At 45.5% G+C, this 17,233-nt stretch overlaps 1 protein-coding gene across 1 annotated transcript in view; it reads left to right on the top strand.

Moving 5' to 3' along the window:
- LOC133351461 (mitochondrial glutamate carrier 1-like) overlaps positions 1 to 17,233 on the top strand; it is a 100,435-nt gene that overhangs the window by 50,355 nt on the left and 32,847 nt on the right. Inside the window, exons 2-4 of the mRNA XM_061566688.1 lie at positions 5,793 to 5,964; positions 6,625 to 6,750; positions 7,960 to 8,015. Coding sequence (XP_061422672.1) covers positions 5,945 to 5,964; positions 6,625 to 6,750; positions 7,960 to 8,015 — 202 coding nt within the window. The 5' untranslated portion in view covers positions 5,793 to 5,944. The remainder of the gene's footprint in view (positions 1 to 5,792; positions 5,965 to 6,624; positions 6,751 to 7,959; positions 8,016 to 17,233) is intronic.

The raw sequence follows: 17,233 nt of genomic DNA, 5'->3' as shown, positions 1-17,233 counted from the left end.
AGGAGAATGCGGTACAGCAAATGTGGACTCCACCTGTTCCGTCTGTATGGGATAGAGTATTCTTAGGTTTTTTCGGTAAAGTCACGTAGGTAAAACATTAAAATTAATAAAAGTAAAATAAAATAAAAATCACGACGTTTCGGAGGCAACACAAGCTTCCGTCTTCAGGTGGAACCGTCACAGCCACGACAGCTGTATCAAGTAAATGAGAGATTACAAGAGCTACCACTCCGTATATATATTGGTTGGAGAGGGGAAGGGCCAAGTACGGCACACTTTTTATTAATATGGTAAGGTGAGGCTTAAGACTAAGAATAGACTGCATAACAAAAGGCTGACCCCCTCTCCAACCATTATATATACGGAGTGGTAGCAATCTTTGAAATACGTAATCGACCAGGCAATGCGTTAATTGTGTGTTGACCGACTCTCTGTGTCGTTTTACATAACATTTCGATACTTTGCTAGGTTATTTAATTTAGTGTGTTCTGTCTCCCTCTAAGCCTGCTTACCTTACTCCCCTCCCTTCGTACTCATTGACATGTAAATGTTTTCCCTACCCCCTCCCTCTCTCTGCCTCCGCCCCCCTCTGTCTATTTAAGGCCACCCCACAGAGACGATCACCTCTCTCTGTACCTGGGTTGCTCTCTCTATGTATCTTGGTGATATCTGTCTGCTTATATGTCTGTCTATAGTTTTCTGGTTATATTCTATGTCGCTATTTCATTATACCTGATGATGATTGCTTGTGTTGCAATCGAAACGTCGTATGCTATTATTTAATTTATTATTTAATTATTATACGTGACTTTACCGAAAAAACCAAAGAATAATCGCCTATTTTGTATATATATTTAAGACCACAGTGTTATTGACAGGTGTGTTGAGTTTGTGCACCACTACCAACGCAGCAGCAGCAGCGGCGTCACCACCACATCATTCGCGGCAACCTTTTTCCATTGCTGCCGCAAAAGTGTACACATGCTTTGAAGGACAATATCTCGTCCATTTCATAAATGTGCACTCACCCTGTGCTGCGCTGCGCTGCACACGGGCTGTCGGGGTAATTTGGCCGGAGGTGGCGACGGGCAGCGTAATTGATTGCCACCCACACTGCCCCCCACCACCCTGCCCCCCCCCACCCCTAATCCGTGCTGCCTCGGCGTTCTTCAAATTTGTCAGAAACAGGGCCTGAGGGAAGAAACGCAAACGTGATTCGGAGCGGGGTTGCTCAGTTCCCCCCTTTACCTTGTGCTGGGATCGAGGGGTGGGGTGAACAGGCTGGGCCCATTGGGAGTAAAGCCGCCGGAGAGCAGGATTATCGCTCCGCTCCAAAGTCGTCACGCAAACTCGGGCAGACCTCATTATGTTGGTGCAAGGGAAAATCCGTACCGGTTGGCATTAAAGCGACATCTGTCGTGCTGCCCCTCTTGGTGTGGTATTCAGGACACGTCAATGTCTCGGTCAGGGCAATGGTGGCACTCACTAAATACCTTTCTTTCTTCCTGCCTATCTTGACCACACACTCGCTCTCAAGCCCAATTGACACACCGACGAGTGCTCTACTCGTATTACCAGGGAGGTGAAGGAGATCCGAAGTAACCAGCTGGAGTCAAATAGATGCAGTCAGCAATTGTTTCATACCACAGGCTTTACAAACACTTGTGCATCTGTTGAGAGGGGTACATCCAGAAGGCCACAACACACCTAATGGGTCAAACTGCACGGCATTGTTAACGCTTGCATTGGATCCAGTGCAAAGTTACATTTCTCTTGCAACAATGCTGTTTTGCAGTAGTTGAATGGAAATGAATCGGTAGCATTTAATTTCATGTTGACAGATATGTTGCAAGGAGAATGGCTGATGTGTGTCTGCAATGATTATGTCATGAGCTGCTGCCTCATACTGTAGGTTTTCTGCAGTACTATGCTTACATCTCTCTCCTCCACCTCTACTCTCCCCAGTTTGACTCCAATACCGAGCCGCGACCTGCTGTGTGTGACACTTGCCTGTGTCTCAGAAGCCGCTTTCCCAACTCAGTGGTCAAGTCTAGACTCAGAGTCTGTGGTTTCCTGCTCAACTCAGCATGAGGTGGCACTCATCTGTTCACAGCTCGGAGCCAGTGCTGAACATTCCAAATTCCGATGGTGAGGCTGAGTCTTTCCGTAGGACAAGGATAAAGGGCCACTGAGATCATGAACTCCGGAGGGATGTATGTATGTTGAACTTTCACACCATATGTAGCCAACTGTGCTAATCGGGGGTGGGGGGGTAGGACAACAAGGTATGAAGGGCCGAGTCAACCCTTGACCGGGACATGAACATCCACTCTTTCGATTGCTGCTGAGTTTGTCGTAAATAATCTTGCACGTGTGTGGCCCTATTCTAAAATCCACTGATGGATGAGAGCCTCCCCACGCCATGCGGTGTGTGAGGGTTTTTAAAATCTATTTTACCAGCCTAGTTAGTGCAGGTTGGAGAAAGCAGTGAGCATCGATGTGGAAGGATAGAAATACAGTAATTAAACAAAAAAATGTGTTTGCAAGGAGGAGGTCCCTTCCTATTGACAATGTCTCCTGTCTTCTTTGAACCTCACCAGTTTACAGTGCATCCGCAGCATCATTTGAAGGGCACACTGATGCCAGCAGCTGCCTTATCGCTGCAGTCCCTGTAGGTCAACGCGAGAGGAGAGGCTGGGCGACGGGGCGGCCTGGCCCCTGGCAGGTTGCACCACAAAGGACACACTTTGTGTGACTAATGCGAGAGCTGGCTGGACTGACCGACCGTGCATTAGGGCGACACATGACCGTTAAATCAATAGCGCATAGTGGAGGAGGGTGGCTTTATGTTCCGACTTAGCTCATAACTCACGCCCACACGCTGCTGCGGATTAGCCTGCCTTGACAAGATTCCGTGTGGAGATACATTTGGAAATGGGGATCACAGACATATAAAACTTCCTCAGTCACTGATTCCTTAACACAATCAATGGCCATAAGAAAAATGTTAAGATAACAATAATGAATAAAAAGTGCAGCCCTTTACCAATATACTTGTCATGGGGATCGATTTGCCATACTTTACCATGATGGGTCATGCAGGTTGGTGAAGGGAGAGCCCAGGATTGCCTCTGATATCACTCCCCACTGATGTTAGCTATGGCTAGGAATTATACTCAGGCGGCCAAGTTCATAGCGTGATGCGCGAGATATTATTTGAGTGCCCCGTAATTAGATGTGAAAAAAGCGCGCTACATGGCCAGGAGCAGAGGGAATGGGGTAAATTATTATTGCTGTAACCAATATGTTTAACTTGAATGAAATAATACAAAACTCAAACAATGATTTAAATGAAATAACACTGCTGCGAATGTGCTTGAGGTTTATTGTGGCACAGCTGGAGTTTGTGCCGCTGATAGTGGAGGAGACCTCCACCACCAGCCTGGTGGAGGGAGTTTCTCTGCCCCACATTTTCTGAATTGACAAATGAGGAAACGCCCTTGGATAAAGACAAATGCGAGGTTTACATTAAAAGCCCCCTCCCCCGTTGATTAATTTAAAATTAAAAGTACAATGTCAATTAATACAAGTAAACCCGTAAAAACAAAGTTTTTCACTTTAAATCCTTTATATGCGTGATGGCTAGAGTTCTCTCGTCCTCTGGCTTGAGATGGCTGCAATCTATGGGTCAGATGATTGTCTGCCAGTATTAAGCAATTGGTAATTAAATATTTAATTTGTTTTCCCTAAACAGTGTAAAATTTTGGAAAAAAAAATTCACGAAAATTAATTGTCACACACAACGAGTCTGTGTGGAAAATGTCAGCTCGATTGGATCACGGGAAGTGGGTTAAATAACGAGCGAAAGATTTGCACGGTCCTAAGCAAGCAAGCGAACTTAATATAAAGGATTTAAAAATATATTCGCCTGTGGAGGACACGGGGATCGATCCCGCGACCTTTGGCATGGGAAGCGAGGGCGCTACCAACTGCGCTACTCCACCACGGCCTGTGGAGGGGTTACGCTCTGGGCTCTTACACTCTGACGTTCAGCCAAAGCCATGAATGCGTTCTATTTGAATATATGTAAAATAAATTTTTGTTTGCCTAAAAAGTGTTAAATTTTGGGAATTTTTTTTCACGAACAATAATTGTCTGGCACGAGTCTGTGTGGAAAATGTCAGCTCGATTGGATCACGGGAAGTGGGTTAAAAAACGACCGAAAGATTTGCACGGTCCTAAGCAAGCAAGCAAGCACGCAAGCACGCAGCACGCAAGCACGCGAACTTAATATAAAGGATTTAAAAAAATACTCAATTCCAAAGTCATGCTCGTAATTCGGGTCCTTGTACGTAATAGGAATTCCCACTCACGCCTGTGATGAAGCTGCATGGACACCGTCGCTAACCCCTGCCGTCGACGTAGCTTTATGAAAGCTCACAGGAGGGCTCCAGTGCCCAGCCTCAGTGCGGAAAATTTCTAGCAATCTGTGATGTCCCAGCCCTCGAGTGGGGACGCATTCAGCGTGAGACTCGCACACTTGGCACGCATCGTCTTCCGTTCTTCTAATATTATCTCGATTTATAGAGTGCATTTACCATGCTGCTTCACATCAATTATTTAATTTTACATAGGATGATAATGATTTGAAATTAACAATTGGGTTATTTGTAAGTGGTGGTGTAGTTGTAATGACGCTAGAACAAGAGGGATTGAAATAGAGGGATAGGCTTGGTCGTAGCTGGGGGGGGGGAAGGGAGTGAGTCCCTGGCACCGCTGCGAATGGAGACATTATTTCCGAGCTCACGCGCTCTCACGCCTCCACCACCAAATCGGAATCACTATCCCCCCGACCATTCATCGGCGTCATTTGTGGAAGGGTCGCTTTCAAAAAATAAGTGAATACCTCAGTGGGCTTTGTCTGGTAGGATGGGGATGGTTTAGTTGTACTTGTATGTGTTTTGGGTGATTTGATTACCTTTCTTCTATTTTGCACTACTATCGTGTTTTTATATATTTTTTGCTTTTGTAAAGTTTTTTTCCCGCCCCTACTAGACATCTGTGAAAAAGAGCTTCATTGCTCATAGGATTCCTCCAGTATAAATACATATGCTAATTTTGACATTCTGACGATTCAATCTTTTGCCACCTTCTGGCCGCTCTCATGCATTAGCCATCCCCCAACCCGAGAGCCGCGTGTCGTAGCCACGCCTGTGTCTGCGGTTTAACCCCCCCCCCACCGTGTCACGTGAAGGCGTGCACGTTGGTCGATGACTTTGTTTAGGATGTGATGTTAATCATACAGGAGAGCATGAGAGGGAGGTCAGGAGATATGTTGCACGAGCAAGCTACGTTCCTGATGGACTGCATAGTAATGGAGAGGTGAACTTTAATGGGCAGAGATGGGTGTTTTAGGCGGCAGTGATAGCTGTGTTTGTTGCTCTACGTGCATAAGAGCACTGGACTCATAAGGCAGTGGGTGCAAGAGGCATTGAATCCTCTGCTTTGTATTTACAGTATAACTCAAGGGATTTTCCTCCACAGGGTGCCCGAGTGGAGTATCCGCAGCAGGTGACCGATGGCCTTGGCACTACCACAGCCAGTGCTGTACTGCTCCTCTATTGTACAGCCAGTGCTGTACTGCTCATCTATTGCCTGACTCCATGTTGGCGTTGCTTTTAGTTCCTTCAGTGCCCGTGTCGTGCAACTCGAATCTGCCCCTGTGTTACGTAACCTAAGGTAGCCCTCGGTCATGTTATTTCAGTTGAACCCATGTTGCTGCTTACCCGTAGGTAGGAGTCGAGTCCTGGATCCATAAGGCGACAGCTGGGACAGCAGCAGCAGCTCAGCCCTTGCAGACGCACGGAGCAAGGAACGGAGCAGAGACAGGAGCGACCGTGAATCAGCGACCACGTCCACACCTCGCAGCAGAGCTTTCTGTTAAATGGCCGAGAAACCACTGAGGTGAGCAAGCGGATTCCTGGGATGCGAGCCACGAATTCTATATCTTTCCATCGAATAAACAAATGAGAGCGGTCCCAGGCCCCCTTGGGATAGCACTTGGGACCGCCCATCCCAGCCCTGGCCTGGGCATTGCCAACAAGATGCCTCCATTATTGGAAATCCACTCCCTATTCGAAACCCCAGCCTCTCCCTGTCTCTCCTTCCACCTCGATGTTCTCTCCCCTTGTCATCACTTAGCAAACCACATAGGCTCTCTTTGTCTGGCACATATGTAGATATGAGACATTTTGTGTTAATGGTTGGAAAATGTGAAACATTGGAAATAATTTTCTTCCAGCAATTTGAAATGTATGCTATATTTATAACATGCTGTTTACAGTATGAACTGGGACATTTTAAAGTGTGGTGGTGTGACCGGATGGTGTTATGGCTGCGTGGTGGTTTGGCTGATGGTGGTGTGGCTTTGTAGTGGTGTTGCTGTGTGGTGGTGTGGCTTACGGTGGGGGTGTTGATGCGGAGTGGTATGGCTGCGTGGTGATGTACTTGTGTGGTGATGTGGCTGTGTCGTGGTGTAGCTGCGGGGTGGTGTACCTGTGTTGTGGTTCGCGATGGTGGAAGCTGTGCTTGCTCACGGCGGTGAACTGTTGATGTTGCGTGCAGCCTTCCGGCCAAGCTGATCAATGGCGGCATCGCCGGGCTCATCGGGGTCACGTGCGTCTTCCCTATCGACCTGGCCAAGACGCGCCTGCAAAACCAGCAGGAGGGACAGCGCATGTACCGAAACATGTGAGCGCTTGCCTCGCCCTTCACTAGGGGGCTCCACACTTCACCACGTTCCCATCAGGGCTGTTAAATGCTGAGGCACTGCTGGATTCAGTCATGAATCAAGCCACCGGTGGTTTTTATTGGTCAGAATTTGATCAATACATTGGCACGTACATATATATCTTTGTAAACGCGACGATCTTGTCACGTGGTGGAGTGTTAATGGGCAAAACTACTCCCATGTGGCCTAATCGAAAAACAAATATGGATTAAAGAGACACTGCCTGATTGTGAGGTTATCAAAGGTCACTTAGAGGACTTGGCTGTTCTTGAAGAGTAGACTTGGATTGCATATATTTGAAATGTGTGCATCGATCTGAAAACATCCAAATGACTTTAAAAGATCAAAGATAATATTAAGGAATTTCAATTGCATATTCAACATCTTAACTACTGACCACACATAAAACTGCAGCGTTACATGTGGTGCAAATAACATGCACTTTCCACCTTCGGATTGAACATTTGATTTGTCCACTTGTTACTGCCAAAAACCATAGTAATTAATTAATGAAGGGGGTGCACGACGTTTATACTTGATGGCTGTGTAATGCATCGGTCAAGGACGATTTTCTTAGACTAAATAAAGCCGTCGTTGATCGTGCTCTTGGTGGATGCATGAGCGTGAGAGTGGCCGAGGCCGTATCCTTCTGTGAGGCACTCCACACGCTCGCACGGGCCCCGGGGAGACGCGCCCCACACACGCACAACTCTGTCGCCCGCACGTGCAGGATTGAGGGGACAGTGTAGGCTAATGGAGCAAGCAGGACTGGAGGAAAGCATGAGAAACAATACAAATGAGATAATAAAAAACAAGAAAAAACAATCAAACTACCACAGCTATAACTTGTGAAAATTGCTTGACTCACCTAGAGTGGTGTAATCTGGGGTTAATCAACCCTGAATAATCTTAGTTTTCACCCACTATGGGCAGAAATTAAATAATTATCAATTCACTTTAAACTAAACGCCCCCATCCCTGCAGTTTCCCCTTCACCATTTAGGTTAATTTGACTGGTGCTGCGTTCTCAAGCAAGGAGGCTCAGAGGCCAAATCCCACACATGCTGGAGTCACGTTGCTTTTGGACTCGGCGAGACACTGTGGGACCTGTGGCCCGCATGGAGTGGCCTACTCACCGTTGTCTAATTGCCTGGTGTGTGGCATTGCAGGTTTGATTGTCTCATCAAGACCGTGCGATCGGATGGATACTTTGGGATGTACCGAGGTATGTGTCTACCAGCGCATGTCATTGCCACTCAAACGTTGTGCTCGGGGCTGGGTTCAAAGTGCTTCTCCTCACAACTTTCAGCCCTTAATACAAATACAGCGTGTTTTCTGCTGGAGTATTATTGACAGGTCTGGGGCACGTCAACGAATCCAGCAGCATGTTAATGCCCGGGTCTTTAATCACGAGACTGACGGAGCAATCTTATCAACGGTAATTGCTAAAAACTGGGGTCTTTTTGCTGGACCACCTACACAATTTTCCAGCGATGCAATACATAAAAATAGCATCTATATATATCTTGATTTGAAGCTTTCCTGACTGCAGGAATCAATACTCTTTGGTTCTTTCGGTAAAGTCACGTAGGTATAAAAAAAATATCACAACGTTTCGATCGCAACACAAGTGGTCGTCCTACGTGACTTTACCGAAAGAACCAAAGAGTATATATATATCTTATTATTACAGCTTGAATCCAGCCTGAGAATATGCACACACAAGTGCAATGAGTACTTATAAATCAGCATTCATGCAGAACTTTACATTTGAGGCAATGGGTTATACAGTTGTAATGCGAGCATAAACGGGGTGGTTGTTGGCCTCCGCGCCAATCACGCGGGCCGGAGCATTGGGGGGCGGAGCCGGGTCGACGGAGCATGTGGGAGGAGCCACTGCTCATCTCGGCTCCAATGGGAAACGGGGGCAGTACGGGAAGGAGGAGTCAGGGTCACGTGATGGGAAGGATATAGGGAGAGAGCCGGAAGAGATCGGGAGTTTTGGAATGGAGTGAGAATAGGGGGGAGCCACGCTGGGCGGAACGGGAGCAAAGGCGCCATCTGCCACGTGGTGTGCGGCGACGGGGCTAGAGTGGTGTGAGGACTAGCCGAGTGTGCGGGGCACACGTAGCTAGGAAGTGACTAGCGGAGTGTGCGGGGCACACGGAGCGAGCGGTGTGGCTGGCGCGTGTGCGGGGCACACGGAGAGAGGGAGCGGAGCGGCCACCAGCGGAGAGCGGCCCACACGGAGCGTGCGCGGAGGGGTGCGGTACGAAGAACCTAATAAACGACACAACGGAGACCAAGAAAGCCTGACCGAGTCGTTTATTACACAGTGAGGGAAAAAGTATTTGATCCCCTGCTGATTTTGTACGTTTGCCCACTGACAAAGAAATAATCAGTCTATAATTTTAATGATAGGTTTCTTTGAACAGTGAGAGACAGAATAACAACAAAAAAATCCAGAAAAACGCATGTCAAAAATGCTATAAATTTATTTGCATTTCAATGAGGGAAATAAGTATTTGACCGCCTCTCAATCAGAAAGATGTCTGGCTCCCAGGTGTCTTTTATACAGGTAATGAGCTGAGATTAGGAGCACACTCTTAAAGGGAGTACTCCTAATCTCAGCTTGTTACCTGTATAAAAGACACCTGTTCACAGAAGCAATCAATCAATCAGATTCCAAACTCTCCACCATGGCCAAGACCAAAGAGCTCTCCAAGGCTGTCAGGGACAAGATTGTAGACCTACACAAGGCTGGAATGGGCTACAAGACCATCGCCAAGCAACTTGGTGGAGTTGCAATCATCATGAGAACGGTGAGGAATCAGCCCAGAACTATACGGGAGGATCTTGTCAATGATCTCAAGGCAGCTGGGACCATAGTCACCAAGAAAACAGTTGGTAACACACTACGCCATAAAGAACTGAAATCCTGCAGCGCCCGCAAAGTCCCCCTGCTCAAGAAAGCACATATACATGCCCGTCTGAAGTTTGCCAATGCACATCTGAATGATTCAGAGGACAACTGGGTGAAAGTGTTGTGGTCAGATGAGACCAAAATGGAGCTTTTTGGCATCAACTCAACTCGCCGTGTTTGGAGGAGGAGGAGGAGGAATGCTGCCTATGACCCCAAGAACACCATCCCCACCGTCAAACATGGAGGTGGAAACATTATGCTTTGGGGGTGTTTTTCTGCTAAGGGGACAGGACAACTTCACCGCATCAAAGGGGCGATGGATGGGGCCATGTACCGTCAAATCTTGGGTGAGAAGCTCCTTCCCTCAGCCAGGGCATTGAAAATGGGTCGTGGATTGGTATTCCAGCATGACAATAACCCAAAACACACGGCCAAGGGCAACAAAGGAGTGGCTCAGGAAGAAGAACATTAAGGTCCTGGTGTGGCCTAGCCAGTCTCCAGACCTTAATCCCATATAAAATCTGTGGAGGGAGCTGAAGGTTCGAGTTGCCAAACGTCAGCCTCGAAACCTTAATGACTTGGAGAAGACCTGCAAAGAGGAGTGGGACAAAATCTCTCCTGAGATGTGTGCAAACCTGGTGGCTAACTACAAGAAACGTCTGACCTCTGTGATTGCCACCAAGTACTAAATCATGTTTTGCAGAGGGGTCAAATTCTTATTTCCCTCATTGAAATGCAAATCAATTTATAACATTTTTGACATGCGTTTTTGAGGATTTTGTTGTTATTCTGTCTCTCATTGTTCAAAGAAACCTACCATTAAAATTATAGACTGATCATTTCTTTGTCAGTGGGCAAACATACAAAATCAGCAGGGGATCAAATACTTTTTTCCCTCACTGTAGCTGCTCCTGCAGTGAAATTATTTCGTGGATGATTGCCTTTTCTGCAACCATCCACAAGATGAGCATCTTCAGCCACACCTTGCTGAAGATGCTCATTGCCCTCAAAGCCATGCCATGATTGTGTTACTTAAACAAGTAGACTTTAAAGCAGTTAAACATAAGGCGTGTATGTTAATATATTATATCTGCCTGACACATTTTAGCACACTTTGTCTTGTGAGCAGTGGGTTATTCTAAACGGTGCCAAATATTTCCTTTCAAAAACATATTGAAAACATATTGAAGAAGAGGTGGTTAGGGTGGCTCAGGGATGAAGGCATCGAGCCTCTACAGATAAGGGCTGGTTTCGAATCTGGGCAGCTCGTTGTGATTTCACCAGGTTCTCAGTTGTAGTGAGTAGATCGTCTCAGCAAGGTCAACCATTAGATCTTCATGTTTATATTTCAGCTCTGAGATTTAAACAATTCCGTTTGAATGGCATGCGATGCACAATCATTGCAGAGCATGTAAAAGCACATGATCCTCGTGTGGATAGAGGCCTGTCGAAGTGACTTCAGAAGCAGTTATTTGACGTCGTCTTTCTGGGATTGTTCCGTCACAGGAGTGCGTGTGCACTGACACCATGGGCACAATTGGATATTATTTGGGGGAGAAATTACAAAGATCTTAAAACAATAAAAATCAACAGAACTAAACGTTTGACGTGTATATTATTTTACAGCACTGGCCTGAGTTCCGCGTACCTTGACAATGGTTATATACACGTGAAGCAATGCATATGGAATGCCTTCATTGGAACACTTAACCCTGCTCTATGAAACGTCACCTTTTTGATGCAGCTTCTGTGTTTAATTGAGCTATGGGGCACCTTTAAACCCCGCTATGACAAGTATTGACGTGTGCCCTTTGGTTCTTTGTTCTCAGTGTGTCGGGTTCCTACCACTGAACTTGACTGTGACGTTTGATTTATTGCTGACACAACCAGGTTGATGCCCTTGGCAACTTGGACAAATGTTTGTCTAAAAGACGTTTTTTTTCCTGGTTAATTATTTCCTCATCTGTAAACAAATAAGAAGAGAGTGCACGACACAGGTCTGACTTCGAATGTTTTTTTTTTATTTCAAATATATCTTCAACTTGTAACAACATGTGGCCACATGTGTCCAGAATCTCACCCCAATTGTGCAAAAGCCAAAGCCTCTTCCAAATGACCTTATAGGAACACTTGGACATTAATTTATCATTTTGATTCTGGTTTCATGATTGCAAGGAAAAAAGTTCAAAAGTTTTAAATATTACTACAAAGCCCATTCTCATCTTGGTATTGCTGAAAGATTCACAAGGCCAGCGGAAGCACGCGTGTGCATTACCACGAGTTGTACTGTACTACCACCACCACCATGATCATTGCTGCTCACAATCATGCCAACACCAGCTGAGACGAGTTCCGTCTAACGTTCTCCATCCGTGTCTCCTGGCTCGTAATCTTTATCACGTGTCTCTTCTTTCTCACATTCCTAAAATGGCAAAACTTTTGTAAATTTGTATTCGCTAGTTTGAGCTTTATAGTTGTTTTCTGTGTTCGTGGCTAATGTTTCTGTGTGATCTTTAGATGAAAATGGTCTTCAGTGGAGTGGTTTTATAAATATGTTATGATGTTTTAAACACCACACTAATGCGCTGGTTTCTGTTGGGGTGTTTCAATTATAGATTGACTTGCCTCCGATGGGTTTTTAGATTAGTGATTGACAGTCGTCTCTGAGCAGACTTTAAGTAATAGACTGAAAGTATTTTTTATTAGTCTCTTGACATTAGACTCCCATCACATAATACGATGTGGTCTGCCCTCTTCCTGCCTCTCTTTCCATTGTTCTCACGTGTATTAAGGCAGCCACTGATTAGCATGAAGGTAGTTTACTATCATCAGTCACCAGCTGAAATATATTCACTTCAGTTTTACAATTCAGTGGATAACTCAGTGGATTATAAAACAACATTAATCTGAAGTACAAATAACCACCTTATTGAGACCACTTTAAGTCTCGTTCACGTGTAGAACTTTTCCTCATCACCGCTGACTTAGTGGTATTGTTTTATCTGTTGTTGACTTTTAAATTGGTTATTGAGATTCTAAGAAGGCTTGAGCCAAGAGTAACTTCAGCATCAACTTCTGAAGCATTCAGAATCGTGTTTTACTTGCTAAATCAACCCAGCTGAATCACCCAATCAGCACTGAGCAAGAGACGGCTTCCTCTGCTCCGCTTGAGACAATTGCCGCCACTCAATCCCCACTTGGCATAGCTAGGGACACGATCAGGGCCACTGTTGTATGGATCAGTTGTATAATTAAGATGCTCACTAGGACAGATACACGCAAGCTGCTTAGTCTGTAGTTTTCCCTCTGCTGGTGATATTGTAGTGACTGTCCTGTATGGTGCCGGGACTTGCAAAGTCACGGCCGGTAATGTTGTCATTGCGGGCAGCCCGAGTTACGGACTGCAGTACCAACCCTAGGGGTGGTTGGGTGAGCGCTGGTTAGCGCGCACGCACCGTGAGCAGTGTGCGATACCGGCTCCCAGTGAGGGAGCGAGAGGGAGCGCCAGCCAGCCAGGGTTACTCTGGGGCATGACACTCTGGCTGACCTGTTGTCACGTGACTGGACGATACTGGAGGGGGGCCACCGGTGGACGGGGGCCCGAGGGACGGTCACGTGGTCCTGAAGAGCTCTCGGGAACATTTGAGAAGGAGCTCGAGAAGCCTGGAAGGTGGGCGGGGCTAAGGGCGGAGCCAGCCCCAGCCCAGGAGCATATAACGAGGGCTCCGTGAGGAGCTCGGGGTTCTTCAAGTGTTGGTGTTGGAAGATCCACGTCGGGGAGAAGAAACCACTAGCAACGTGGTCCGGGACCCAGCTTGTGGTCCGGACCGGGATAGCGAACCGTGTCTAGTTCAGCCGTAGCGTGGTTAGATGGGCATTTGAGATCCGAGTGTAGATTGTGGTGTTACGTGTTAATGCAGAATAAATAGTGTTGCTCCCAAGATAACGTCTGCGACTCAGTTGTGGCGACCTGCGAGTGTGGCCACGAATCCAAAAGCATCGACCACATCATAAACACTATGCTGCTGCTGTCTTCACTCCTTTAAAGAAGGAATGGACGAGATCCACTTTGCTTCTGAACAGACAATTGAGTGGACAACAAATCAACATTTTCATAATTAATCTGCTGCTATTAATTTATTCGAAAAAAGATTGTGCCATTATTGGCCAGGACTTAGTTTAAACAATCTCTTTCCGTGTACAGTACCTGCATTTTTTTGTTGTATTTTCGAAATATTCAGTAAATCTTACAGGCCATAGGAGTGTGATAGCTTTTGTGCCATGAGAATGGCGTGGATACCATATGTGCATTTTTTCAGTGTCGAAGGTGAATTTTCAAACTCGTTTGCAATGTGACCCCCCTGGGCGGACCCCATTCCCCCAGGTAACCGTGTTTTCATCTCGTAGCCATGGTGATAATGAATAGCAACCACCGCGGTGGCACGCAGCAATGGAGTGACTTGTACACTCGGGCCAGAGTTCTCTGATTACGAGCAGCAGGGCCGCCCTGACGCGCCGTGGCACGCCTGCTTCTCGCTCGTCTCCACGGTGTCGACCATGGCAGGCAGCACACAGGCCTAACAACCCGTGGGGTTTTCAGGTTTTCAAAGTCCTGTACATTACAATTGTGCTTTATAAATCCTCTAATTGCCACTGCTTTTTAAAGAGGCTGTGGGGGATATGCAACGTTAAAGGGCCATGGGAGCAGGGAATATAATGAGGCAAAGCGGAGGGGCTCTGTGCATAAAATGAGACGGGAATTGTTTTTATTCTCGACTGGAAGTATGGGAGTGTTGTGTTTCAATGTTCAACAACATCAATTTCTATAGCGTCTCAATGCAACTGCATCCCAAGATGCTTTACAAAAGCGAGCGGGATGAGGGTAGGGGAGTGTGGGATTTACGGTTTGTTGTGGTGAGCACGAATGCAATGGACACAAACATTCAGTCCTCGACATGTATGTACGTATGTTGAACTACTTAACATCGTCAACCGTTGCTAATCGGACGTGCGGGGAAAAGTCAACAAACTAAGCATGAAAAGCAGTTCTGTTAAAATTAGTTTTCAATTAACATGATTTAAAAGTGAATAGCTTCAGTCGCTTTTGAATAATGGAAGAGCATTGCAGACGGCCACAGAAGCGCATATGAAAGCTTGCGATGCAGTGACCGTCTTTGTTCGATGGTTAGCCAAAAGCCACTGCGAGGATGACCGGAGTTCGCATGATGGTTTATGCTCCTTGGCGAAATGAGGAAGGTATTGTGGTTAATTTGTGGAAAGCACTTTGTGTGTGTAATGAGTGTAAGAAAAGAAGAGAAATGTCTCATGCCTATAGTGAGCTGTGGGAGGCTGCAGTGGGGACAGGGTCGAGAGAGTTCCAGACCACGAAGGCAGCAGAGGACAAAAGCGAGGCCTCTCTTTGAGCAGTGACTGACTGGGATTCATATTCTTAGGTTTTTTCTGTAAAGTCACGTAGGTAAAACATTAAAATTAATAAAAGTTAAATAAAATAAAAATCACGACGTTTCAGAGGCAACACAAGCTTCCGTCTTCAGGTGGAACCGTCACAGCCACGACAGCTGTATCAAGTAAATGAGAGATTGCAGGAGCTACCACTCCGTTTATATAATGGTTGGAGAGGGGGGGAAGGGCCAAGTACAAGTAAGGTGAGGCTTAAGAGGGTGAGCCCTTGTTATGGAGAGGCACGGTTTGTGACTCAACCTGGCCTACCTAACAATAGTGTGAAAAGGAGAAACAATTAAACATGGTAAACCTGTGATAGTTGTCTCTCAAATAAGATTGGCCAAATAAGTGTAGTTAAATCCTTTTTGCATGGTTAATCACATCTTTCCAATGATTACTCAGTTTGTAACCATCATCACGGTTGAAATTATGTCCGTGTTTGTATATTTGTATGGCTTCGTGTATAAACCTCTGAAACGTCGTGATTTTTATTTTATTTAACTTTTATAGATTTTAATGTTTTACCTACGTGACTTTACCGAAAAAACCTAAGAATATGAATCCTCGCAGTCACGAAAGCTTCAACTCTAGACTGACTGGGACTGATAAAAGTTATGGGTTGCTGGAGTTGATGGCAGTAAGGAAAGCAGTAGAGCGAGATAGTAAGGCAGTTGTAGATAGGAGTGAATCGATGGAAGGTTTTGAATACAGTGAGGGCAGTCTAAAACTTCACCTGAAATTGTATTTTGAATCCCTGGAGTGATCTCAGACTCCACGAAACTTGGTTTTGTTTATGGGCGAGGACATGGAGACTGGTGGAATGATTTTCACAGTAATCGAAGCAGATGATGATGAAGGTATCAATGAATGAATGATGGATTGGACTCAAACCACAAACTTAACAATTACTTAATAATCAATTAATTGACTAGCATCAGTAAGTGCATTTCAGAATTGTTTTCATGGAATTTAAGTAACAAATTGGTAACTAGTTAATACTCTTTGGTTCTTTCGGTAAAGTCACGTAGGTGAAGAAATAAAATAAAAATAAATAAATTAAATCACGACGTTAGTTAATATAGTATAAAATTGAGTGTGACCTTCATTGCTTTCAAACAGGCGACAGTCTTCAGTTGTTACTACACCTCAGTGTTTGTCATCTTTCAAGCAGACCAAGGATCACAGGTTAAAATGTGGGAGTGCATGATAATTGGTTATAACTGTGCTTAATGAATGTTGTGTGTGATTGGTTTACACAGGGAATGTGTCTTGGGGTGCCTGCAAGGATTCATATTCTTAGGTTTTTTTCGGTAAAGTCACGTAGGTATTTTTTTATTAGAATTAATAAAAGTAAAATAAAAATCACGACGTTTCGGAGGCAACACAAGCTTCCGTCTTCAGGTGAAACCGTCACAGCACGATTGCTGTATCAAGTAAGAGAAATTCCAAGAAAACCGTCCTTGTATATATACTGGTTGAGGGTGGGAGGAGCCAAGGCAGGCCCCTGGATCGGAGTTTTGTATTATTATTATTGTGAGGTTGGTGCGGCTGAAGCCGCTGCTAGGAATGAGCCTTTGTTGTGTAGACTGGTTGAACTGGGAGGTTCCAAAAGTTGTTTCAGGTGCGGCTGCTGTAAAGGTGCGGCTGCTGTAAATGGTACTGAGCCTTTGTTATGTAGATGAAACAGCCCTTTTGCTACGTTGCTGGGATTAATTCTAGATTTGCCAAATATGTGTGGTAAAACTTAAAGCAGGAACCCAGTGTGTGAAAAAAGAAGAAACTGTACGGTAACTGAAGAATAGTGCCTGTCAAATAAGATGGTCCAAATATGTGTAGCTAAATATTTTTTGTATGGTTAATAACATCTTTTATAATGATTACTCAGTTTGTACCCATCATCACGGTTGAAATTATGTCTGTGTTTGTATATTTGGATGGCTTCGTGTACAAACCTGTGATGGTAGCCAGGAGGTTTGCAGAGTACCTTGGTCTCGGAAAAGACAATTTCATGAGAGCCCACAGCGTTGTAGCAATGATCGGCAACGGCGGAAGAATCA

The sequence above is a fragment of the Lethenteron reissneri genome, chromosome 37, assembly GCF_015708825.2.
Source record: "Lethenteron reissneri isolate LAM-NWPU_2019-01 chromosome 37, ASM1570882v1, whole genome shotgun sequence".
Classification (NCBI taxonomy): domain Eukaryota; kingdom Metazoa; phylum Chordata; class Hyperoartia; order Petromyzontiformes; family Petromyzontidae; genus Lethenteron; species Lethenteron reissneri.
The sequence above is the reverse complement of the archived record's forward strand: the minus strand, read 5'-3'. Positions and strand labels throughout refer to the sequence as shown.